At 42.6% G+C, this 24,688-nt stretch overlaps 2 protein-coding genes across 7 annotated transcripts in view; both read right to left on the bottom strand.

The window, feature by feature from the left end:
- Nucleotides 1-1,635, bottom strand: part of LOC131110096 (nucleus accumbens-associated protein 2) — a 35,782-nt gene extending 34,147 nt beyond the window's left edge. For all 4 annotated transcript variants that reach the window (XM_058062832.1, XM_058062823.1, XM_058062812.1 and 1 more), the window contains exon 1: nt 1,057-1,635. The gene's annotated coding sequence lies outside the window, so the exon portion shown is untranslated. The remainder of the gene's footprint in view (nt 1-1,056) is intronic.
- Nucleotides 1,636-3,399: 1,764 nt separating this feature from the next.
- LOC131115100 (transmembrane protein 250) lies at nt 3,400-18,679 on the bottom strand. 3 transcript variants are annotated; one of them, XM_058064374.1, is made up of 3 exons: nt 18,633-18,679; nt 8,035-8,173; nt 3,400-4,618 (listed from the first exon to the last, which is right to left on the bottom strand). In XM_058064374.1, the coding sequence occupies exon 3, from the start codon at nt 4,462-4,464 to the stop codon at nt 4,045-4,047; it is 420 nt and encodes a 139-aa protein (XP_057920357.1). In that variant the 5' UTR covers nt 4,465-4,618; nt 8,035-8,173; nt 18,633-18,679; the 3' UTR covers nt 3,400-4,044. The 3 variants fall into 3 exon arrangements, with proteins under 3 accessions (XP_057920357.1, XP_057920356.1, XP_057920355.1); XM_058064373.1 differs by lacking the exons at nt 8,035-8,173; nt 18,633-18,679 and adding an exon at nt 5,226-5,409; XM_058064372.1 differs by lacking the exons at nt 8,035-8,173; nt 18,633-18,679 and adding an exon at nt 5,215-5,409.
- Between the last annotated feature and the right edge of the window lie 6,009 nt (nt 18,680-24,688).

The following is a 24,688-nucleotide window of genomic DNA, read 5'->3' on the forward strand; positions in this document are numbered from 1 at the left end:
TCATATATTTGCCCAAATAAAATTTAAAAAATAATAAAAAATTTAAAAAATTTTGGTAGGACTTTTTAAAAGCAATTTTGCCCCCCAAAATCTGCAGCGTTAAGGGTTAATTTGACTTCCTACGAGAAAACCTGCTACAAATCCTGATATACTGTATTCCGTATGAAGAGGTTCCACTCTACATTTTACTTCATTTCTCAGCCAATTATGCAATAATCTTAACGAGACAGGACAAGTCGCCCATCGTGTTTCCAAAGCATCATTGCAGATTTCCATTTGCACCAAACCTAAGTACCTGGCGCCAGGTGGAACCATTTGTTCTCAGGACTTTGAAGCTATCACAGCCTCTATTACTATGCTCTCTGATTGAGACATGTCTGTGACATTTCAGCCAACTGAAGCTGCAACTGAAATCTAACTAAGCTTGTTTGGAAAAGCAGGGGAAAGGAAGTAACAGGAAACAGAGAACACGGGCCACACACACACCTGAGTATATGCTTCACCTGCCTTTTATGACCTCAAGGGTTCAAGGAAGGTGAACTTTGCCACAGCTCAGCTGCATGTTTCCAAGTGTCATTTCCTTTTTACTTCACTTTCACAGAGTAGCAATTACCGTAATATACAGTACGTCGTGGGTGTGTTGTAAATTGATAATACTACTACTAATTGCTAATACTACAGTTGGGGATGGTGCAGCTGCTTTTCAGTGCAAGGAAAAAGAGAAAAATGCTGTCCAGTCCATTGCAGGACTCCCACGCTTGTGCAACACTCCACAATAGCTTCATTGTGGGTGGAGATTTTTTGTTTTGACTTCACCGTGACGCAACTTTTTTTTCCTTTTTTTTTTATTGTGCCACTTTCTCCGGTACAGTACAGTAAAAAGTATGACAACCATTTAGGGCTCGACAGCTACAACTGGGATACATTACCCCGCAATTTGAAGCACTGCAGTGTCATGTCAGCACGTTTGCTTGGGGGAGGTAATGCATGGCTATGCGTCACAGCCACCAAGCATACTGTATATATAATATATAATTCAATGAGATATATATTTACCCGAATAGGAGGTTATTCCATGCACGGTGACGAGCTGTCCTCTTCAGGCGACAAATAAAGTTTGCCGATTAGGAAAAAAAACGACCCCCTTGTTTTCCTTCTTCTTCTAAGCGAGTCTCGTGGCTCTACCGTGGCCGCCCGTCGCCCCTCTCCCTCGGCCACGCTCGTCCTCTGAGTGCCCGCTGCCTGTGTGGAGGGAAGTGGGAGCCGCTCACATGGACACTTGAACAGAGCAGCTCGACTTCGCGTCCCGTTTGGCTAACAGCACTTTTAAAGAGGCAGACATCTTTTTTTTGTTGTTGTTAGTGGCGGGTAGCTTCTTTACGGAAGCTAGGCTAATGTAGTCATGTCGTGCCGCCTTTTACGGACACATGAACTCGGTGCACTCGGGAGCTATTATAAAGAAGCCAATGAAGCTCCCCTCCCCTCCTCCCTCACATTTGCCACCAGCACCGAAATGGCTCGTTGGTCAAATGTGTTGTTGTGCTTTCGTGAAAGGCAAATAAATGACACGTTTAAAGCGGGCACACTTGATTCCTTGTGTGCGACAGGAAAGTGAACATGTGTGGTTACCTCACATGTCCTCAGATGACAGCGGCAAACGCGACTACCTTCTGCGCATGCGTGTTTTTTTTCCTGTTTGGGAGCTAGTGTCAGCGCTAACTGCTGGCGGCTGGCCCTTACTGCAGCCGTGCAATGCAATGAATGGAGTACAGTATAGTACAGTACACTGATGTAAACAAAACAATCACAATTCCATTATGAGAAAATATTGTATCAAGTTTATGTATTGTATAATTTTTATAAAATGCTAAAAAATGATAAAACACATTTTTTTTAAATATTTGTAATTATGCAGGGAAGTTGAAGTCCCCTGTTGGTCCCTTATTTACATTGAAGTTATTTTAAACTTAGCTACAATTTAGAAACAAAACACCACATTCTATGGTCTTGATGCAGGATTCCGGTATGAGTGGGGAAAATGGGAAACCACTATGACACAACCACAAAAAACACAAAAGTCATCCTGAGAAATGAACTTCTCTTTTAAAGGGGTCCAAAAGAAGAAATGAAAATGGCATAACCATGAACGCTGCTGTGGGGGTCATGTGCAGTGCACTGCCCAGTGAGTACACGCTGCATAGAACATGTTGATCCACATTACGATACCAAAAGCTCATTACTGCAAACAACAGTATAATCCAGGGATCGACTGAGGCCGCCAGCTTGTGTGTCAAGATGCGGACCCCTTTGGCTGGCGCTAAAAGCATCCGCCATTATTGCGTCAAAGGGTTCATTTCATAATAATGGGGCGTTAAATCTTGGAGACTATATAAGGTGATTGGGACACAGCCATCGCCATTGTTATGCTTGACAGGAACCAGAAGGTCATGCTGTGGTTAGTGTGTGAGAGACTGTGAGAAAGTGCGTCACAGACACGTGAAGAGCTACCAACGTGACACTTGACCCTCCCGAGCTCGTCTCTCATGACACAGCCGCCGTCATGGCCGCTTTAGGTGACATGTGGCCAGCAACATCAGGCATGTGGATGGAAAAACATAACTGAAATTGATCGAGCGCTATCAGTCTGGAAGGTTATAAAGCCTTTTGTAAAGCCTTGGGACTCCAGCGAAGCTTCTCAGGAGTGGCCATCCAACTGAAATGACCCCCAATAGGTCACAAAAGACCCCGCAACAACATCCAAAGTACCGCAGGCCTCACTTGCTTCAGTTAACGTCCGTATTCATGACTCCACCATGAGAAAGACATTGGGAAAAACTTTCTGAGACCAAAACCACAGCGTGAAAAACGTCTTGATGATCCCCAAGACCTTTGGGAAAATACTATGTGGTCTGAAGAGACTCAATTTGTACATTTTGGAAGGCGTGTGTCCAATTACTACCATAAAAGTAACACCACATTTCAGAAAAAAACATCAGACCAATAGTAAAATATGGTGGTGGTAGTGTGGTGGTCTGGGGCTGTTTTGCTGCTGCAGGACCTGGAAGACTTGCCATGATAAATGAATGAATGAAACTTTGGTTGAGCAGCAGGGCAATGATCTAAAACACCAGCAGGTCCACTGCAAGTTAGCTTAACGCTTGATTGCAGTTGTTGCTGCTAACGGGGGCTATCACTTTTTCACACAGGACCACGTACTGTTTTTATTTCCTTAATAAAGTTTCATTTAAAAGTCTATTTTGTGTTCAGTTGTGTTGTGTTTGACAATATTACCAAACAAACCGAATAATGACTCAAACGACTTAGCTTGACCAAGCAACTGCTCATGTAATTAGCATGTAGCTGAACGCATAACTACTAGCAGGTATTTTGGGAGGGAGCTGTGACAAGAAAATACAGACAATGAGACATTTTATTCCAATAAAGAATCATGTTTTAGTGTAGACAGAATCAATAACGCCTCTCGTTCAGTGTTGCACAACAGCTAAACCAGGCTTTCCCAAACATTTCCACCTGAAATGAACTATGGTCCCCCCAACCCCCAAATGCATTCAAACACATCAGATATTGCTACCAACATACAGGATGCTGAACATCAGGACTATTCCATTGCACTGTTCTGGTTGCTACATCAAGGAAAGGCAAAGATCTTCTACATGAGAGCGGTTCTCTGCTGCGTTTAAGGACGTGATGTAAAATCACTGGTCAAAGATCCTGCAACAGGAGTGCTCTGCTGTAAAGAAGTTTTGAAAAAACTGAATTAGAGTGCCTGTTTATGTTTAATGTGCCTTTGCAGTCCGGTGTATATTTGAGGTCTGGATTCAGAAAAGCCTGGATTAAACATAAGGAAGGATTCGTAATTTGGATTGGCAAACCGAAGAACTCCAAGCTGCACCTGAATTACCTGAACTACAAATGGCACGAAATGAACATTTTAGTCCTCTGAGATCACATTCATTTCCTCATGCATCACTTTTGCAAAAACAGAACATTTTCAACGTTATGTAAGGTACAATATCCAAAAAGCTACATGTCCACAAACACCATGAAGCACCAGCCGAGCCCCCCCACCATGAACATTGTGATCTGCATGCTGTAGATGATCAGGTCGTTCACGACCCCGAAGTCCAAGCGCCTGTGTCCAAGCAAGATGAGTATGACAGACAGCTTGTACTGCAAGCGCAGGAGGACGCGCACGCTCACGTACTGCACGAAGAACAGCGCGGACAGCGCCACCCACAGCAGGGAGGTCAGCAGACTGCAGCCGAAGTAGAGCAGGAAACGCAGGAAGCTGTAAATGCAGCGCGAGCGCAGGTAGAGGTCAAAGTTGTTGTACTTGGTGCGCACCAGCTTGGTGGCGTGCGTGGAGCCGCAGGCCGAGTGCATGCAGGTGGTGTGGGGGCCATGGAAGCTGCGCACCCGCCGAGGGATGGGGATCACAGGCATGGGTGGGCTACTGGAGCCCCCGGTTAGACAAGGACTTGCCTTGGGGCGGTGACGCTGCTTGCATTGTGTGGTGGCTGGCTGTTTCCTGCGAGGGGGAGTGGTTGGTAGAAGGCTAGCCAGCAAGCTAGCTTTTGTTTTCAACACCACTGGAGCACTGCGGAGATGAGACCACATGAGACCGTTATGGATGTAGTCCAAAGTGCAGATCATGCATTGCTAAACGGAAGAAGAACATACGGCAAACAATGCAGTACTTTACCATTACCTAGACTTAACTAGGGTTAAATTCCCGTTTCCTTTCGGACATGTTGAACAGTGCAAGTGTACTTCAATGCAACTTCAATAAACTAAACAGTACCATAATCTATAAGGGTGATTCAAACCCAATTGCGGAAAAACATAACACTGATATTGATATAGCCCAGTACTTCTCAAATAGAGGCTTTCATTTCAATGCAGACCTACCAACATGTACAAATGTAAAGTACTCAACATGCAATTTGACTCTTGAATATTCTGCTATGCTCTCCATTTTGTTGCATTTTCCTGGTTTCATTTTTAACTTCAGTCTGTACAGTACAGATAAATGAACAAATATTATCAGTTTCTCTAGTCGCAAGTTGCAGGCTAATGCATGGTATTCACCTACAACAACGAAAATAGCTAGCATACATCAAACAAAGCATTGTCTACAACAAAAATAGCTAGCATACATCAAACAAAGCATTATCAACAAGTGAGCGCGCTTACATGCAACTTACACGCCGTTTCCCGCCTTTGAAATTATTCTTCTCTGACACACACAGAAGAGTAACACTCTATGTTACATTTTTAACAGTTGATTTCGATATAAACACACGATATTTGCCGTCTTTTCAACCAGATGTTCATCTCTTCCCCCCATCTACGGTGGAGAGGCTGCCGGAAGTACACCCCGTGTGTCGTAAAACGTTGGCGTCACCCAAGGTTGACGGCACTGCAGATTTAAAGGACCAGTACACACACTACAGTGTACAGTACAGTACTGATATGCCGCAGCAAAAAAACATTAACTCTCACATGTTGGTTCGTTTTAGTTATTTTGTAGTTATTTTTAGTTATTTTTGAAAAGTCACTAGAATAAACATTTTACAACATATTTTGGGAGATGATATTAAATTAAATGTCATATGGTGATATCATATAGCAATGTCTCAAGAATAAAGTGGTCATTTGATTAAAAAAAATACCAGGAAGGGAGTAATTTGATTAGATAAATAGTGTACAAAAACTGTAATATTTTTATTTTATTATGAGACAAATTTTACAACATTAGATTAATACTCCGACCAGTCAAGGGTGTACCCTGCCTGCGTACAGCTGGGGTAGTCTCCAGCATATGCATATGTCCCACAAATAAGTGCTTATTATACATACAAAAGGGGTCATTTTGCAGAGGATTTCAGGCGTAAGAGGCGTTATGCAAAATTCGAAAAACAAACTTTACTGTGATATTTAACCAAACACACATAAAGCTGTCTCTGACACGGAATATACTACGTGTACTTTGGAATAATGACTGGAGTCAGTAATGGGATTCACTGAAGAATCGTTTGAACGGCAGCCAAATGGAGAAGGCTGCCGTGGCACACTAGATAATGAATAATAAATGTAGGGGATAATTATATCTGTCCACAAGAGGGCACCATTTCCCGTCAAAAATAGTTTGGGTTACTTCCTAAATGTATCTGTGAATGTATCTGAAATAATTTGTCACTTGTACGTCATGTACACACACACACAGACTTTTTTTGTGTGTGTGTTTATAGATGTATCTTAGCAGTATCAACTGGGTCAACAAATATTGTACGTATATAAATGTACATTACAGAATAGATCGAGACAGGTTTTCCCACAAGAGGGCGCTGTTTGTTCATCTAATAGTTAATCTAATCATTATCATTCATTCATTTTCTACCTCTTATAAAATAAATAAATAAATAAATAATAATAAAAGTAAATATTTACTTTCACTTTTAGTGACAAAAATGTTTATACATATACATTTAGAAAATATACAATGATAATGAACATTTTTAATGGATGCTTTCATTTTTGGCCAAAAATGAAACATTAATTAACATAACTCCACTGTCCATCTTTTTATCAGGGTTAGGGTTACTCTGGAAATGCTAATATATATACTACACAATGAAACAACTATAAATATTAATGCCATCATATTATTTTCTACATGAATGACAAGGCTTTGGTGTGTTTGATCAGACATTATATTTCTATTTCCTTCTATTAGGTCACCAAATATGGCTCAAAGAGGAAGTCATGGCCACAGGTGAGGTGGTGAGAATCCAAACATGCTCTTTCATCCTCCTCCACTACCGTGTAGACTTGACCTGAATCAATTAATTCATTAACTAAGTAGAGGTCACCACAGCCAGTAGTTGGCCAAGACAAATTAAATCAATTATTCAGGCTAATAAGATGAGGGAGACTTTTAATTAGTGAAGCTTTAATCAAAAAAAGGTTTGTTGCATTATGAAGCAGCTCCGAGAGAGACCAGTTTGGAGTCAAAGTCTAATTCACTTGGTTGTTTTTTTTGTTGTTGTTGTTTTACATTTTCCACTGTTTTTGTGGAATGAATGACGGATTATTAGGGCCAAATTGGAAAAAAAGATTTTACTCTATGAAAATATTGCATTTATTCATAGTGAATGCACCCAAAAAAATTATTGAAGTAATAGAAATATTTAGTAAAACCTACTCAAAATAGTTGAGCAGCTACATCATCATTTGACTATACTTACAAATGATTAGTTCAGTCAACATAATTGACATATCGAGTTTCAGATCAAATCTTTTTGTGCAACCACTTCGAAAAATAAAATCAGGTTCATTGAACAAAAGTCTTGTTAAGCTAACCAGTGCTAAGATGCTAGTCTATCTGCGGTTCAACTATAATTATTTTCCTTTCTCTGTTGGAGTGTTTATTCGAACAAGCATGCGACGGGAGAGAGGTCACCGCTAACGAGAGGCCAACACAGGTCGTTAAGAGCGAGGTTAGAAACCTCGGGTGTGCACGTGGACGTTGTGAAGGAACGCTCGCGCCGCCGGCCGCCATTAACCAGATTGGCCTGTGGAGGTCAGTAGGGGTCAATTGATAGGTCAATCACCTTGTGGATTCCATGACCCCCTAGTCGTGTTGCCCTTTTGGAGCCGGGACGCCTGGACGCTCATTTGGCCTTGTGCATTCCGCTGCTACCTTTAACATGAATAGAAAATAAAATCTATTCCATCACTTATGCTGATTTACGCTCGGGCCCCTGCAGCCCTCGAGACCGAGCTGAAGGAACATTTTTAATGCGGCGAGATTTATGCAGCAAATTACCTCACAGTAGTAAAAGTAGGAGGGCTGGAGTGTGTTTGTGTCATATGTTTTTTTTTTTTTTACACGGCAATGCGCATCAATAATAGTAAAGACACTACAGTAAATGCCACCTGAAGTGCAAGACAGCAAACCTGAGATAAAAAGCGTGATGCAAAACAGTGAGATCCACACCAAGAAAAAAATACCTCCACACGCCGCTCCCGCAGGCAATGATGTCAGGGGTGGAGACGCTAACGAGGGTCGGGTGAGCGGGCTGACCTCATGACATCATGGCGGAGAAGGCGGTGATGACAGGATTAGAGGCGGAGGAAGGTTGAAGGACCCCTTGCAGTAAAGTAGCACGTGTTAACGTCATCTGTGTACTTCAAATAGTCGGACATTATAGCTCACACAGCGGAGAAGGCCACACAGGAACCAATGGAAGACATCCTGAATTTGGTTTTCAAGAAAAAGATTACATTTATTTGAAAGATTCCAATTCCTGATTCTCTGTCCATCAATCAAAAGACCCATCAAAAGGTAGCGTACCACTGCTTTGTTGAAAAGGTTATTATTAGAGTCGTTGGCAGGGGCGTCACTATCGGGGGGTTAGCCCCCTGAAGATGCACAGGTTATGAATGAATGTAATAGACATTCAAAAAAAAATCCCAAAACCAAATAAGGAACAAGAACCGGAATATAACTTTCCCACTTTTGGACAGATTTAGTAGAGATACTCAATTCTTTTGGGCCACCATTAAATGTACACAAGTACACACAATCTACACTGCATAACCGCTGCTCAAGCTCTGCAACCATTCTATCCAGTGGACAGTGATTAATGATATAATAATCATTATTATATTATTAATTAGCCTATTATTATTACTATCATCATTCTTCTTCTTCTGATAATTACTACTACTAGTAGGCTAGTATAGCCTGCTTATTGGATTGCTTATTAGACTGCTTTTGCCCTATTTTATACAATTTGTCATTTTATACATTTTATTTTATTATATACAATTTGTCATTTTTGTTATATTCTATTATATTTTTTATTTATTATAGATTTTATTATATAAAATTTGTCATTTTTGTTATATTTTATTTTATATATTTTATAATATATTAATAATAATAATATATTATTATTATTATTATTATTATATAATATATAATAATAATATATTATTATTAATAATTATATAATATTATATATTATAATATAATATTATATATTATATAATATAAATATTTATATATTAAATATTTTATTTATTTTTATTTATTACAGATTTTATTATATACAATTTGTCATTTTTATATGACTTTTTATATTTTTTATAGATTTTTTGTAAAAAAAAAAATCTAAAAATATAAAAAATATAATAAAATCATATCAAAAAAATATCGAATTATTTAGGCTGAAGCCCCCCTAAAAAGGCCTAACTGGTCGTTGGGGTTTGCGTTCTTATTCACTGTACCAAATTAAGAATGTCATCAAAATATAAGAAAAATCCATCTCCTATGCCGCTTGTCCTCACTTGGGTTGTGGCGGTATGCTGGAGCCTATCCCAGCTGACTTCGGCGAATGTCGGGAAGCATCCTGGACTGCATGGTCTTCAGAAAAACAGACATGGAAGGGACAGTGAGCTCGTGACATCTGGGTGTTCATAAGAACTTTTGGGGTGCAGGGGGTGCTTCTCTGATGTGGTGAGCTGGGGGGAGCAGCATCACAGTAGCTGACAGGAAGAGGCTTGCTAAACCGATAAAGAGGCCAGCTATGTCGTGGGGGTTGGGGGGGGGGGGGGGTCCTGTGGAACAAGCGGAGGAGGTGGGCAACCCATCACTGCACCAAGGAGCTCCATTAGTCACAGTGTGATGCATCCACAGTGTGTGGAGGAGGGGCATCGTAGGTCTTGGCTTCCTGCAGCTGTCAGAGTCTAGAACCTCTGTACCACGGCTGCACGGTAGGGGAGTGGTTAGCGCGTAGACCTTACAGCTAGGAGACCAGGGTTCAATTCCACCCTCGGCCATCTCTGTGTGCATGTTCTCCCCGTGCATGCGTGGGTTTTCTCCGGGTACTCCGGTTTCCTCCCACATTCCAAAAACATGCTAGGTTAATTGGCCACTCCAAATTGTCCATAGGTATGAATGTGAGTGTGAATGGTTGGTTGTCTATATGTGCCCTGGGATTGGCTGGCCACCAGTCCAGGGTGGACGGCTGGGATAGGCTCCAGCACCCCAGGAAAAGTGGTAGAAAATGAATGAATGAAATTCTGTACAATAACCGTGCAATAAACTTGTGGCGTGGTCGGCAGGTACAGAGGCTATCCCGTGTAACTACCTTGATTTTGCTCTTGTACTTTTGCTGCTGTAAACCTGGAATATGATCATATCCCATTTGCGCTAATTCCCAAACATTTCATCCAAATCCATTCAGAACTTTTCAGATTAATTTGACCACAAACAAACAAACAGATAGATGGCTATTGGCTAAATGGGATTTAAAAAGATCTAATCCTTATTGGTAGTGGGAGAGGAAGATCACATGTCAGCTGTCACCTCCTCTAATATTAAACACCGATGCCTTGGGTGAGTCGGGTCTCTTTTTACCTGGGGACACCCAAACTGTGTTGACCTGTGTGCATGTGAACTACACACAATGCACGGGCTGACGGTGAACTACTCAGGAGAGATGTACATAAACAAACATGGCAGACAGCATTTGTGCCGTCTCTAATTTATTCATTCATTCATTCATTTTCTACCGCTTATCCTCACAAGGGTCGCGGGGGTGCTGGAGCCTATCCCAGCTGTCTTCGGGCGAGAGGCGGGGTACACCCGGGACTGGTCACCAGCCGATAAGTGGCATAAAAATCGATCAATAAGTGGCATAAAAATCCATAAAAAAGCTGAATAAGCTCTTGTGTGTGCACATGTAAACACAGTCAACCTTCTACAGAGAGCATTTAGCCACTCATGAATAATCCAGTGGGAGCATCCAGCAGATGGGGGGCCTGCGGAGGGGGTCCGAAACCTGAGACAGACACCTGACGCATAAAAGAAGAAATGACCTGAATGACCTTTAGCTACTAGCTACCTTCTCTTCTTTGTTTGGAAGTCCAGCTTCACCCGACAAGATTCGTATGAGGGTCACAGGGCATGCTGGAGCCTATCCCAGCTGTCTTCAGGCGAGAGGCGGGGTACACCCTGGACTCATTGCCAGCCAATCACAGGACAGAAACAACCATTCAAACTCACATTCATACCTATGGACAATTTGGAGTCACCAATTAACCTAGCATGTTTTTGGAATGTGGGAGGAAACCGGAGTACCCGGAGAAAACCCACGCATGCACGGGGAGAACATGCAAACTCCACACAGAGATGGCCAAGGGTGGGATTGAACTCGGGTCTCCTAGCTGTGAGGTCTGCATATGTCTGCATATGTCTGCATAAGGGTTTCCAACCGAGTGGGGCAGAAGAAGCAAAAAGTGTACCACTTCCACACAGAATGGGAGGAGCCATGCCACAAAATGTTGCTGCAACATTCATTCATTCATTCATTTTCTACCGCTTTTCCTCACGAGGGTCGCGGGGGGTGCTGGAGCCTATCCCAGCTGTCTTCGGGCGTAAGGCGGGGTACACCCTAGACTGGTCGCCAGCCAATCACAGGGCAGATATAAACAAACACATTCATACCTATGGATAATTTGGAGTGGCCAATGAAGCTAACATGTTTTTGGAATGTGGGAGGAAAGCGCAGTACCCGGAGAAAGGGGAAAACATGCAAACTCCACACAGAGATGCCCAAGCAGAGATTCCAACCCAGGTCTTCCCATCTCCTGACTGCGTGGCCTCCATGCTAACTCAAAGAGTTCACACAGAACGAAACAGGAGTGTTGGAAAACTGATGTTTGACTCTATTTTCCAAATCCCAGTGTGATAAATGTGCACACACGTGGCGGAGGAATGCAATCTTGGCCTTTTTTTTTGTGCACATTTGTAACCCAAAACCCGGCACACTCATGTCTTCATGTCCTGCCTGTCAAGCAATCACAATTACTATGTACCTCGAACGCATCGCCGGCTAACTTATCGCCCCCCGCGGTGCCTAATCTTTCTGGGCAGAGAGAAGACATCCATCATCTTAAAACGCCATCTATTCCAGGTCCAGCTTCTGTTGGGAAGCGTCTGAATCTGCTTGGGTGTGTGTGTTTGTGTGTGTGTGCGTCACCACAACTTATGGGCTGTCAACACAAAGTGCGCAGCCTTGCCGGAAACTGACAAGCACAGAATGACTGACAGTGACATTGCACCATTACGGTCTGTGCTTGTGTGTGTGTGTGTGTCTGATTAAAGCCGCACTCAGTTATAGTTCCCTCTTCCCTCCTAGGATGCACACTGCACGGCTACTTGTCACCTTGATGGCGCCATTGCTGTCAACGCCACATGTGACTCCTCCAAATTAGACCATCTTAATGCCCTTCATCACTTCTTCATCTGATTTTTACATTTTAATTTACCCAAGTAATTCCTGTCTTCTATAGGCACCCTATCCTGCCTCCTACTTTGCATCCTCCTCCTTTTTTTACTCACCTTTCAGTTTTTCCGACTCCTTTCCTGCACCCTCCCTCCCTCCTCTCCTCTCCTTTCCCCATCAGCAACCGGGGGCTGATGAATGCGTGGCCTCCTATTGATCGCGATGGGTGATGGATGATGGCTGGGAGATGAGTGATGGGGTGCAAGCAAAGGTGCCAATAAGAGGGCAGGCGGAGGGCGGGGTCTCCCCTGGTGGCGCTAATGGGAGAAGACTTGAAGTGGGGAGGGGGTGGATGGTGGTGGGCGGCCACCCTGGCAACCCACGCCACCGGTGGCGTTTTCGGGCCCTGCTTTTTGCATTTACCTCCCACGCGTATATCGCGCCTACGTGTCACCCACTCCCATTGCATGCACTTCTGGGGGGGCAGGGGTGGCGTACGGTGCCCAAGCGGTATACTTAGCAGGAAAAGATGATGGATGACGAGCCAGCAGGGGAAGACTGCCGCCGCGGGCCCCAAATTGATATCCCCGGCAAATGTTTTTGTCTGCTGTGAAAAATGGTGCCGCAACTCTCATCTCGACTACAACCGCCAACCCCCCCCCTCCATGATTCCCCGGGCACCCCACCTCCCCACATCATCTCTCTTCCTCTGGCTTTGCTTTTTCTGCTGTGCATCCATTTCCAAGCAAGCAAAAATGTTGATCACTTCCCGGCCTTCCTTCTCACATCGTAACCCCGCCTCTTGTGCCCCTTGTTGCCGTAGAAACCTTGTTGCCCATTCCCCCACCCACCCCCACTTCATCCTTTATCCAAGTGTTTGCCTTGCTGTTTTTTGTGCCACACCATTTAGAGAAAACTACCTATCACGGCAGGACTATTGATTGTTGGCTATTACTGTAGCAGGTTGGAGGGGGTGGGGGTGGATAAATAAAAGTTCCCCAAGGTGGAGGGGGGGGGACTGCTTTTCTAATGGAGTGCTGAAGTTTGGAGTCACACAATTTCGCTGCACAAATACTTGAAAGCAATTGTTCAGCTCCACTGTAGCAATCTGACCTTTGACCTAAGCTACTGCTTCATTTTGAAAATCGATGGGAGTTCATGCTGTGCTGCTGCAATGTAATCCCTCAAAGTAAGAAGATTAGGGTGACGAAAAACATGACTTTTAACCTCAGGTATGTCTAATTTCTAAAGATAAACCTAACAAGTGGTTGGAGTTCCTGATTCCCTATACCAGCAAAGGAAATGCATTTTCATCTGTCAACGCCATTTCACACTGGACCAGCCCACAAATTTGCTGAAGCCCTGCCCTACGCCTTTCCAACGATGGCGTGGAAGAGTCAAAAGGGCCAGCAGTAAGTAACAGGTCATCAGTGTCCTAACTGCGCTTGCATAAATTTGGTGGCACAAACCGGAAGTGGACGAAATAGCCGTTTATTATCAGCTCTTATACTTTTTATTAACCCATAAACAGCTAGCGGCAAAAACCAGAAGTGTTTCTATTAGGGATCGACCGATATTTTTTGGGGGGGGCCGATACCGATTACCCTTCGCTGATGGTCGATTTTGCTTGGGCCGATATTTGTGGCCGATACTGCTTTTGATCCCTCAATTTACATGAAAAAATGACCATGATAATAAATATTATAGGTCTCAAGTTTAAACAAATATTTATTGAAATGTAAACACTGGGGCGGCACGTGGTCTAGTGGTTAGCGCGCAAACCTCACAGCTAGGAGACCAGGGTTCAATTCCACCCTCGGCCCTCTCTGTGTGGAGTTTGCATGTTCTCCCCGTGCATGCGTGGGTTTTCTCCGAGTACTCCGGTTTCCTCCCACATTCCAAAAACATGCTAGGTTAATTGGCCACTCCAAATTGTCCATAGGTATGAATGTGAGTGTGAATGGTTGTTTGTCTATATGTGCCCTGTGATTGGCTGGCGACCAGTCCAGGGTGTACCCGGCCTCTCGCTCGAAGACAGCGGGGATAGGCTCCAGCACCCCCCCGCGACTGTGAGGAAAAAGCGGTAGAAAATGAATGAATGAAATGAATGTAAACACTGAACACAGTAGGATTCAGCTTTCTTAAACACACATTCAAATGGCATTATCAACTTTAAAAGGAGTAAATATTCAACCATGTGCAAAATATTTAAATTTATCTAGCATCGATGTGATGACTGCTCCTCCGCAGCGTGACCCCCCCCCCCCCCCCCACACACACACACACAAACACATCACACTGACACAATTTAGTACGATATATAAAACATTTCTCTCGGTGAAATGTGATGGGCTTAGTAAAGTGTTAAAAGCAAGCTAACTCTATTATTTGTGAAAAAGCGCCCTTGATGTGATTCAACAGTGGGGACACAAAGCTGCCCCGGCGGATGCCTGACTGTAAATCATACGGTGGAAAAAAACCCACGCGCGTTTATCGGCCGATACCGATACAAGGAAAAATCGCAAATATCGGCCGGCCGATGTATCGGTCGATCCTGAGTTTCTATGCTCTCTGCAGTGTGACCAACCACAGTGGTGTGGGCGTGCCTGGAGGCGTGCCTGGGTGGACAGCTGATTAGGTGCAGATTCTGGAAAAACCAGAAGGCTTTCTGTGCTGGTTATTGTGTGTAGCGCCTCTACAGGAGTCCACAACTCAATACAAAGGGCTGAAAAATGAGCACAGTAGGTCCCCTTTAAAGCACAAAAATCAGGGTCAAAGGTGAGTCGAACAAAGTCAAACAAAAAATGATGACATGTCTTCAAACTTGGTGGATATAAGTTTAGTTTGCTACTAATTACCCTCAATTTTCCTACCAATTCCTACTAAATTCTTGCAAGTCACGAGTCATTTATCTCAGGGCTTGTTCTCAGTAACATTATTTTCATAGTTTTTATCTTTTATTCATTCATTTTCTACCGCTTTTTCCTCACGAGTTTCGCGGGGGTTGCTGGAGCCTATCCCAGCTGTCTTCGGGTGAGAGACTGGTGGCCAGCCAATCACAGGGCACATATAGACAAACAACCATTCACACTCACATTCATACCTATGGACAATTTGGAGTGGCCAATTAACCTAGCATGTTTTTGGAATGTGGGAGGAAACCGGAGTACCCGGAGAAAACCCACACATGGAAACTCCACACAGAGATGGCCGAAGGTGGAATTGAACCCTGGTCTCCTAGCTGTGAGGTCTACGCGCTAACCACTAGACCACCGTGCCGCTTTTATCTTTTAATTATATTAAATAATTACAGTATATTATATGTACTATTTGTCTTCTACTTTGTCTTCTACTTTGTTTGCCCGAGCAATACAATAGTTACATTTTCTTAGGTTTTGGAAACAACAAGGGATGCAACACTGGAAGGCTGACGAGGTCAAAAGCTCCCGTTCCGGGAAATGGCGGAGAGAAAAAAAATGTTGGGGATGAGAAATGAGGGAGTAATGTCGGGAGAAAGGGGGTATGTCGCGGGGACTTGACAGATAACGTCGGGATAACGGGAAAGGGATGAGATGGGGATGAGCTCACTTCTTTGGCTGTGCTTAAAGGAAGCCAGCCAGCTGCAGGAGGGATTGTGCCTCAGATTAGGAGCGAAACCAAAGCTCCAGCGGAGGGGATTAGGGTGGTGAAAACAGAAGCAACACTAATAGAGCACAATCCAGCTGCATGCCGCCCACCCTGCGGACTCCAGTCAGTAAAACGCATTTCGCCATTAAAAGTGGTTAGTATGCTTGGGGATCTGCAGGCACAGGGCAACGAGCCAAAAGCAATATTTGGAAGACGATAAATACAAGTGATAAATATTTATCTGCGCAGACTTCATCAATCAGGCTCATTATTTTTTCCCCTTGACGTCTCCATACCTGCAACACCTTGTTAATTTGTCTTTTATGTCCGCGACACCGCCGCCATCCGTCAACATCAACGCCTGATGAGAGAGTCATTGGATTTAAGCGATTGTCGATAGCTTTTTATAGCAAACCAGTTCTCTTCTAAAACCTGTGTGGGGGGGCTCCTGGATATGCCGTAACTCTTAATCCGAGTTCACTAGCTGGGCTGCCCGGTGACGGGGGCCAAGAAGCCTACTACCCATAAGACCAATCTCCCTGACATCTGGGCCTTTGCCTTTCTCTGGGCTGCAGACAGATGTTGGATGGCTGTTAAGCTCCCAGGGTTCTCAGCTAAGACGAAAACAGTGTGTGTCACTCAAGAATCTAAGTCGAGAACAAGAACAAAAGGAATATGCTGTGTAATCACATTGCAGGCATGTTTCTGTTGTTTGGCAGGATTATGCAAAAAACTCCACAACCGATTGGGATCAAACTCCACGGACGGTGATGCATACGTCTTTTCTGCTGTTAGAACCAGAAATACAAATGGTATACAATCAGCCCTTGTTCATAGTGGTTCATTAAGTTCAATTCCTTGTTTATAAATCAAATATTTAATTAATTCATTCATTTTGTGGGGGTGCTGGAGCCTATCCCAGCTGTCTTCGGGCGAGAGGCGAGGTACACCCTAAACTGGTGGTCAGCCAATCACAGGGCACATATAGACAAACAACCATTCACACTCACATTCATACCTATGGACAATTTGGAGTCGCCAATTAACCTAGCATGTTTTTGGAATGTGGGAGGAAACCGGAGTACACGGAGAAAACCCACGCATGCACGGGGAGAACACGCAAACTCCACACAGAGATGGCCGAGGGTGGGATTGAACCCTGGTCTCCTAGCTGTGAGGTCTACGCGTTAACCACTCGACCGCCTTGCCACCAATTCCTTGTTTATAAATCAAATATTTAATGATAAATTTAATAATAAATGTCATTTATTACGCACTTTACATCAAATAAATGATCTCAAAGTGCAACAGTTACAATAAAAGAATAAACGTTAACAGCAAGTGTCAGAGCAAGAGCAGTGGAGGTGGAAATCACCAAAGCCAGACTATCACAACACAGTGAACCAAATACATTGAATAAGCATTAAAATAGGTAAGCTATGTAAAAGCTTTTCTAAAAAGATATGTTTTTAATCCTTTTTTAAAACAGTCCAATGTCTGTGGCGCCCTCAGATGATCGGGGAGCCCGTTCCACAGACTTGGGGCAAAAAAAGGCGCAATCGCCCATCATTAATTTTTGTAGTTAGTGCACAGAAAACCTGTTTACAACCTTTAAAATATTGTTTTTAACATGATTAGAGTCTTCTACACATCCCTATAGTTACCTTTACACTCATATTACCCGATATAGTAGATATAATGTGAGTAAATAAACCATATAAGACATAAATAAGACATATCTTTAAATCTGTTTTTAATGTCTAACTTTTTATATCTGACTGCTGTGCCCCGCCCCGCTTTTACTCATGCTTTAACTGTGTGTTAACCAATGAATGTTGTATTTTGGTGTGTCTTCTATTCTGTTTACTTGCTTTATTCAACTTCATTCTTCTGTAAAGTGTCTTTGAGTATTTTGAAAAGCGCTATACAAATAAAATGTATTATTATTATTATTATATTTCACTTTTGTCAGAGGTATTTTGAATTGTTTTTGCCAATGCCAATGTTTCCCCTCCCCAGAAGAGAAATGTCTTTACATGATAATCTGCACTCCACTAAATCCAATTGTAGTTATTTTTGTAAAAGCATCATTTTAAAAACTCCACATTGTGTAACATGATCCTGATCGCTACATAATGTCCGGTTGTCTCTCTATAATGGCTGTGATATAGTTTGATCGCTGGATTAAACACTTATCCCTCCCCTTAGTCTGCCTTATTGATTTTTACCCGGCTTTCTCCCTCCCCATGTCTGTCCACCTTTCAAAACCCCCCCGCCCCTCCCCTTCTCAAAGGTGAGCTGGACGCCCGGCTTGATAAATGGCAGACGATTGATTTGTATTTAATTAACAATTTGCTGCAGACTCTCTCTCTTTTTCTCGACTACCCCTCTCGTCTCTTTAAGGTCTCTGAGGGCTCACAAGCGGCGAGGAGAGGTGATGCATTGGTAATTTATGGGCTGATCAATAAGTCCTGGCCTAACATGCATGCTACCTGGATGTCAGGGCTGGGCCTGCTGTCTGGTCCACAAACAACAGTGGATGGTGAACAAGGGGAAGTGAAAAGGGTTACAGGTGGATAAAAAGGCTGCTACTGGCAGCCATGTACAGTTCTGTTTATGGAGAATTGAACATTTTATAGCAGTAACCATAGTTTGCATGGGACTTAAAATGTCTTATGTGTCACATACCTGTATATTGATCCGTTTGTAGTCGTTAAATGAAGTCCCCATGATGGTTACAGCCTGAAGAAAAACACACACATACATTTTAGAGGGACTGCATTCACCTGTAGATTTATCCCTGGCCAACAGGTGGCGGGCTACTGTTTATCACAGAGCAAACATGGCTAACCAACGTAATAGAAGAAGAGTGTGCCCTGCTGTGTTGAAGATGGAGCACAGCAGCATTCCGTATGTCTTCTTTTGTGTTTTCCCGTTATCAACACGTTTGCAAGGTAAGCAGAGTTTAAAGCGTGTATAACAAATATATAACAATATTTAACATGGCTGTTGTTAAGCTATGGGCGGGCTGTTGAGGTCAACAAAGATGGCGGAAGCTAGGTTAGCCGCGCTAGCTACAAAACAGTCTTCTTAGTGTCTTTGTTAATGTTACAGCGTTCAATATGTTTTACCATTAAACGACGTGTGTGTATGGAGCTTCTTGGTTGGCCGCGAAATGATGACGTATTGTATTTATGTTGTTAAATTGGCTGTATTACCAATGTAATGTCGACGAGCGCTAATCGTTGTTCTCCACTTCCGGGTATACGATCGCTTGCTTTCACAATAAAAGTTTGACAAATGTTTTCTCATAAATTAGACAAGATCAAGGGTAATTATGTCTGATTAAGGCCACGTTTAATTATAAATGTCCACATTTTATTTTTGATTCACTGTGTAGTTTATTTTGAAACATGATCTAACCGTCCAGTGTTGTTATGTGATACTCCTTGTGTGGGTTTGTATTTTTGTTCGTATAATTATTGCAACATTCCTTAAGCCACAACAATTGTGTTTACGTGACATTTACTCAAAGGTAACCTGGATCAAGGTGACAACAAAGACAATTAATTGGTACTGGAACCCCCAAACAGCAATCAAACCCACCCCCTTTCTGACCCATTCGCCTACCCGTCTCCTTATGGACACTGGACACCCTACTACATATTCAGTCACATCGAAAATGAGCCTCTGAGTGGGCGCATACACGCGTGTGGGATGACACGGCAACATTTACAGCCCTCCCTATAAAAGTGTTTTATCACACATCTTGTAATGCAACACATTAAGGGTTGCTGTTGTTATTTCCGGCAAGGTCGTTTGCACCCCTCTTGTTGCCCGCTGCAATGCTGTATCCCCCCTTTCTCACTCACGATGGTGCTCTTATGCCCCCACTTTGAGGGCATAGCAGAAGCCTGCATCATTTATAATTAATTTGACCGTTATTGTAGTTTACAGTGATGTAGAGCTGCACTGGAACACACTGAGAGGTGTTTCTATTTCTTGTGATGTTACTGTACTTCCTCATATAGTGGGTGGGGTCGTTGTATGTGCTCAACTGCAGCAACTCAACTCAATTTATATATATATTGAATAGGCTGTAAGACTTGTGGGAGGCCTTTTATTTAAAAAACAAAACAAAACAAACAATAATAATATTCATGTTGTTTTTGTTTATTTGCATTCCCTTGGTGATGGGTCACATATTACTATTCATTTTCTTGCATAATAGGGCCTTTAGACCTCAGCTTTACAGGTGCCATGTCAGAGGCTACTATTGAAGGAAATATGATGAGTTCTCTCATTCGGAGTCGGCCAAAAGTGAATATTACTATCCTATACATTTTGCACATGTCATGGTATTGGGTGGAGCTAATATTGTGTATTGTGGCCATGTTTTATGTTTTGTCTTTCCTTTGACTCGACCTGCATACACATTTCTTTGTCGGTCAGCGAGTGTAATCACGCGTGTTTTGGCACATCCGTGTTGTGTGACATTGTTGAACTGCTTTCCAGCTCATCTTGGGATTACCACTGTGTGGCAGACCTGCTTCACCTTTTTAATATTGGTATTTTTATATCCTTGCTGTCGCACAGCTTTCCCTTCCGCCATCGTTTTAATAAAGAGATGTATATTTTTTTCCTGGGAAAATATTATTATTCCTATGTTCAATTTTTAAGTCCTGGGTTTTTTTTTTTGTGTGTTTAATCCTATCAGTTGGGCCTCACCCCTTAGCCCAGGAGGCTCTCCTCCGGCTCCAGCAGTAATAAAAGAAGAGCGTAATCCAGTGTTTAAAAATATGAGATTTTCCGACTGAAGTCTGGATTAAGGGAGGAAGAGGCGGTGTTTCTTTTCAGGCTGTAGCCGACAACAATAGCAATTGTAAATAGAAAGTTTTTGAGGCTAGTAAATTCCAACAATAGTATAAGAATAAGAGTGGCAAGAATTAATCGATGATTAAGTCATTATCCAGTTAATTGACAACTATTTTGGTATTGAATTCATTTTAATCTAACCTGTTTTAACCTGTTTGTGTTTGGTTCGTATAGATTTGGGGTCTGGGGCCTAACCAATTACTCAATTAATCCAAACAACAAGCTTCAGGCTAATCGACGAAGAAAATAATCGTTAGTTGCAGCCCTAATAATAGTCAATGTGTTGCCTTCATAAATGAATTTTTCTCCTTTCCGCTCAAATTACCTTGCATCGTCTATCAGTGGGTGTTTGTGTGTCCAAAAAAGGCCTTTTAAATCAGGCTGTCTTCATGTGTTTTATTTATGGCTGCCAGGATTTGAGCTGATAGAACAGGAATTTTTTCTCCCCCCATCCCACCACGACCATATCCTGTTTTACCGCACCTCACTCATTTCTTTAATACCCTCTAAAATGTAAATCCGTATGCACACATGCACCCCCAGACAATGCCCCCGATGTGAATTTTATGTAAAACGCCCATAACTCAAGTTGACGACGTAACATATGACTCTGTGTAATTTCATTATGTAAAAGGGTTTGTGTTTGTTGGAGAGCAGTGTGTGTGTGTGTGTGTGTGTGGTTGTGGGTTAAGAAGATAGAAGATGTGATTATCAGTAAAGCCCTAAGTGATGTAAAACACAGTCTGATGATAAAGCCCCAAAATGAAGAATAGAAAGCTGCTCGATTATTGTGAGTGTTTTATCGCCGGGTTTGATTTGATGGTAATGTGGCATCCTTTGCAGGACAACGAAGCTCCACTCTGTGACACTTAAATACCGTCTAATGAGATCCAATGCCAGGGATGTGTTTAGAAAGTGATGATAATGTTGGAGAGGTTTGTTATTGTGCTTGTAGTTAGCAGCGGTGATGTAGAATTGTTCAGGGTTGCTGCTAAATGTAGTTGTAGTTTTTTTTAAAAAGCTTGAAAAATTTTGTGAAGTAATATATTGTATAGATTGATGTACAGCAGGGGTCTCAAACCCAATTTACTTGGGGGCCACTGGAGCTCAGGTCTGGGTGAGACTGGGCCGCATCAGGTTTTCCAAAAAAAACAACCAAAAAACGCATTTATTAAAAACAAAAAAATTTAAAAAACTTCGCCTTGGTTCCAATTTTCTACAAGAAAAGCTCTGATAAAATATTCCACTGTTCTCAGATATCTTACTTTTTATTTTGTGTAGAAAAATAAAAATAAATAAACAAATCAAGAATAAAGAAAATCAATCAATCGGTAATAAATAAATAAATATAATAAATAAATAAATATAATAATAATATAATAAAACGGCAAATAATAAAAACTTAAGAAACCACATATAGTTGGTGGGTAGACAAATTATTTTTTTCAGATTAAAATGAACAAAGCATTATTAGAGCCCTGTAGACATGACAAAACACGACTATAGTCACATTTATACTCTTTTTTATTTACAACATATTGCGCAACTGCAGGGTCTTGAGACACATGCTAACTCGCAAACTAGAGAGCTAGCGACCTAAATGGTAGCCTTCAAGTTATTTCCTTTAAACTTAAATAGCCAAACCACTTCCACACAGATAGGGAGGATAACTATTAACAGTTATTTAACCTTTAACATGAACATTAATTAAACGTAATAATTTTTTTCTGGGTACATGATACAATACAGCATCCATATCAAACTTGCGCGGGCTGCACTAACATTAAACTTTCATATGCGGGCCTGCGGGCCACGTGTTTGAGACCCCTGATGTACAGTATATTCTATATAATGCAGATATGTAGATTATTATTTATGCATATATTAGTTTGGAAACACTGTGATTGGCTGGCCACCAGTGCAGGGTGTACCCCGCCTTTCGCTCAAAGACAGCTGGGATAGGCTCCAGCACCCTTGTGACCCTCGTGAGAATAAACGGTAGAGAAAATGCATGGATGGATGTTTCACTAGTGTTGTCTTTTCTGCTGTCTATGTAAATGAATTAACAAGCCAATTAGTTGAATTATTTTTCACTTAAATGATTATTAAGAGACACGTGATCTCAGTGTTGCTGTGCCTTTTTAGAAAGGTGGCTAAAAACGTTAGCGCTGTAATAAAATCGCTGGTGCTTGCCGTGCGGATGGCAGACCTTTGACCCTCTCATAAATAGTAGGAATGTTTGTTTAAAGGAATCTCTCGCACATGTTTATCATCTCCCGGCTGCACGTTACCATCTCACCACTGCTCTACACTCTCGTGTCCTTTGGTGCAATTAGTGTAATTAGAGGTGGCTTGACCTGACGTTGCGATGTTTGATGCAATATTAGTCACGCATTGCGCATTTGTATTCATGCCCATCCATCAGCATGTAGACACTTTCACACTATGTTGGGGAAATGTTGTGCAAATCATGGTCAAACACGACCTCCAGGTATCGCCACCAACATCCGATCAACTTTGGCTTGACCTCATCTTCTCCATCTGCAAGACCGGTTGCACTCAAACGATCTGGAACGGGGAACCCCAACCAACGGGCTGCCACCGACTGCAAAAACATTCGGAAGCAATAGAAAAGTCAGTAGACCTTAAAAAAGTTTGAACAGATTCCTCGATTAATCGAAACCACAAGCTTCAGATTAATCGAAAATAATAGTGAGTTTCAGCCCCATTGTCAACTTGACACCCGCAGCATTCACTTTATTCATTCATTCATTTTCTACCACTTTTCCTCACGAGTGTCGCGGGGGGTGCTGGAGCCTATCCCAGCTGTCTTCGGGCGAGAGGCGGGGTAAACCCCGGACTGGTCGCCAGCCAATCACAGGGCACATATAGAAAAAACAACCATTCACACTCACATTCATACCTATGGACAATTTGGAGTCGCCAATTAACCTAGCATGTTTTTGGAATGTGGGAGGAAACCGGAGTACCCGGAGAAAACCCACGCATGCACGGGGAGAACATGCAAACTCCACACAGAGATGGCCGAGGGTGGAATTGAACCCGGGTCTCCTAGCTGTGAGGTCTGCGCGCTAACCACTCGACGCCGTGCCGCCCAGCATTCACTTTATGATTAAAAAAAAAAGATCTGCACTTCTATTCCCTTTCATCCAAATACATCAACACTTTCTGTTATTCAGGCCATGCCAATCCATAATGTGGAAATCATACGCTGCCATTATTGATCGCAGGAGGCCGGGGCGGCGTGTGTGTGTGTGTGTGTGAGCACATATATTTGAATGTCTGTGAGTGTTTTTTATGTGAGCGCGCTGTAGCAGACACTCCAGTCTATTGGATTGAGATTCATTCGCTATTTAAGGGTCAGGGTTCGGCCCGAGCGCGAGCTGCACGACTCGCTGATCAATACCTCCGCCACACACCCTGCCTGACCCCGGCATTTTGTCACCGTAAATCCCTTGAGCTGCCTTTTTCTCTCCCTTGTGCTCCGGCCTGCAACCCCCTCCCTCCTCATCGTCCTTGTTTTTGCTTCTTGAGTCATTTGAACAAGTGGAGTCAAGAGGGGAGCACTTTGTAAGATATTAGACAAGGACTTTTAATATGGCCGTTTGATGGCCGGCTAATCCTGACTCATTTTTTGCTGCCGCCGTACGTGCCAGGTTTATTTGGTTCTCTTTTACATTTGAAACTCAACGGTCAAACATGGAAGCTTTCTATTCCATTTATTCCATCATTTTGGTTTCATGTATGTGTCATTGTGGCCTGGCGACCTTTTCCAGTCATATACCGAACGGTAAATAGAAACAAAATCGATCATTTTGCTGGACTCATGAGAAATGAAAGTTTTCATT

Source organism: Doryrhamphus excisus, chromosome 2, assembly GCF_030265055.1.
Source record: "Doryrhamphus excisus isolate RoL2022-K1 chromosome 2, RoL_Dexc_1.0, whole genome shotgun sequence".
In the NCBI taxonomy this organism is placed as follows: Eukaryota; Metazoa; Chordata; class Actinopteri; order Syngnathiformes; family Syngnathidae; genus Doryrhamphus; species Doryrhamphus excisus.

Excerpts from the sequence above, each read along its gene's own strand:
- LOC131115100 (XM_058064374.1), bottom strand. The coding sequence starts at position 4,464 with ATGCCTGTGATCCCCATCCCTCGGCGGGTGCGCAGCTTCCATGGCCCC.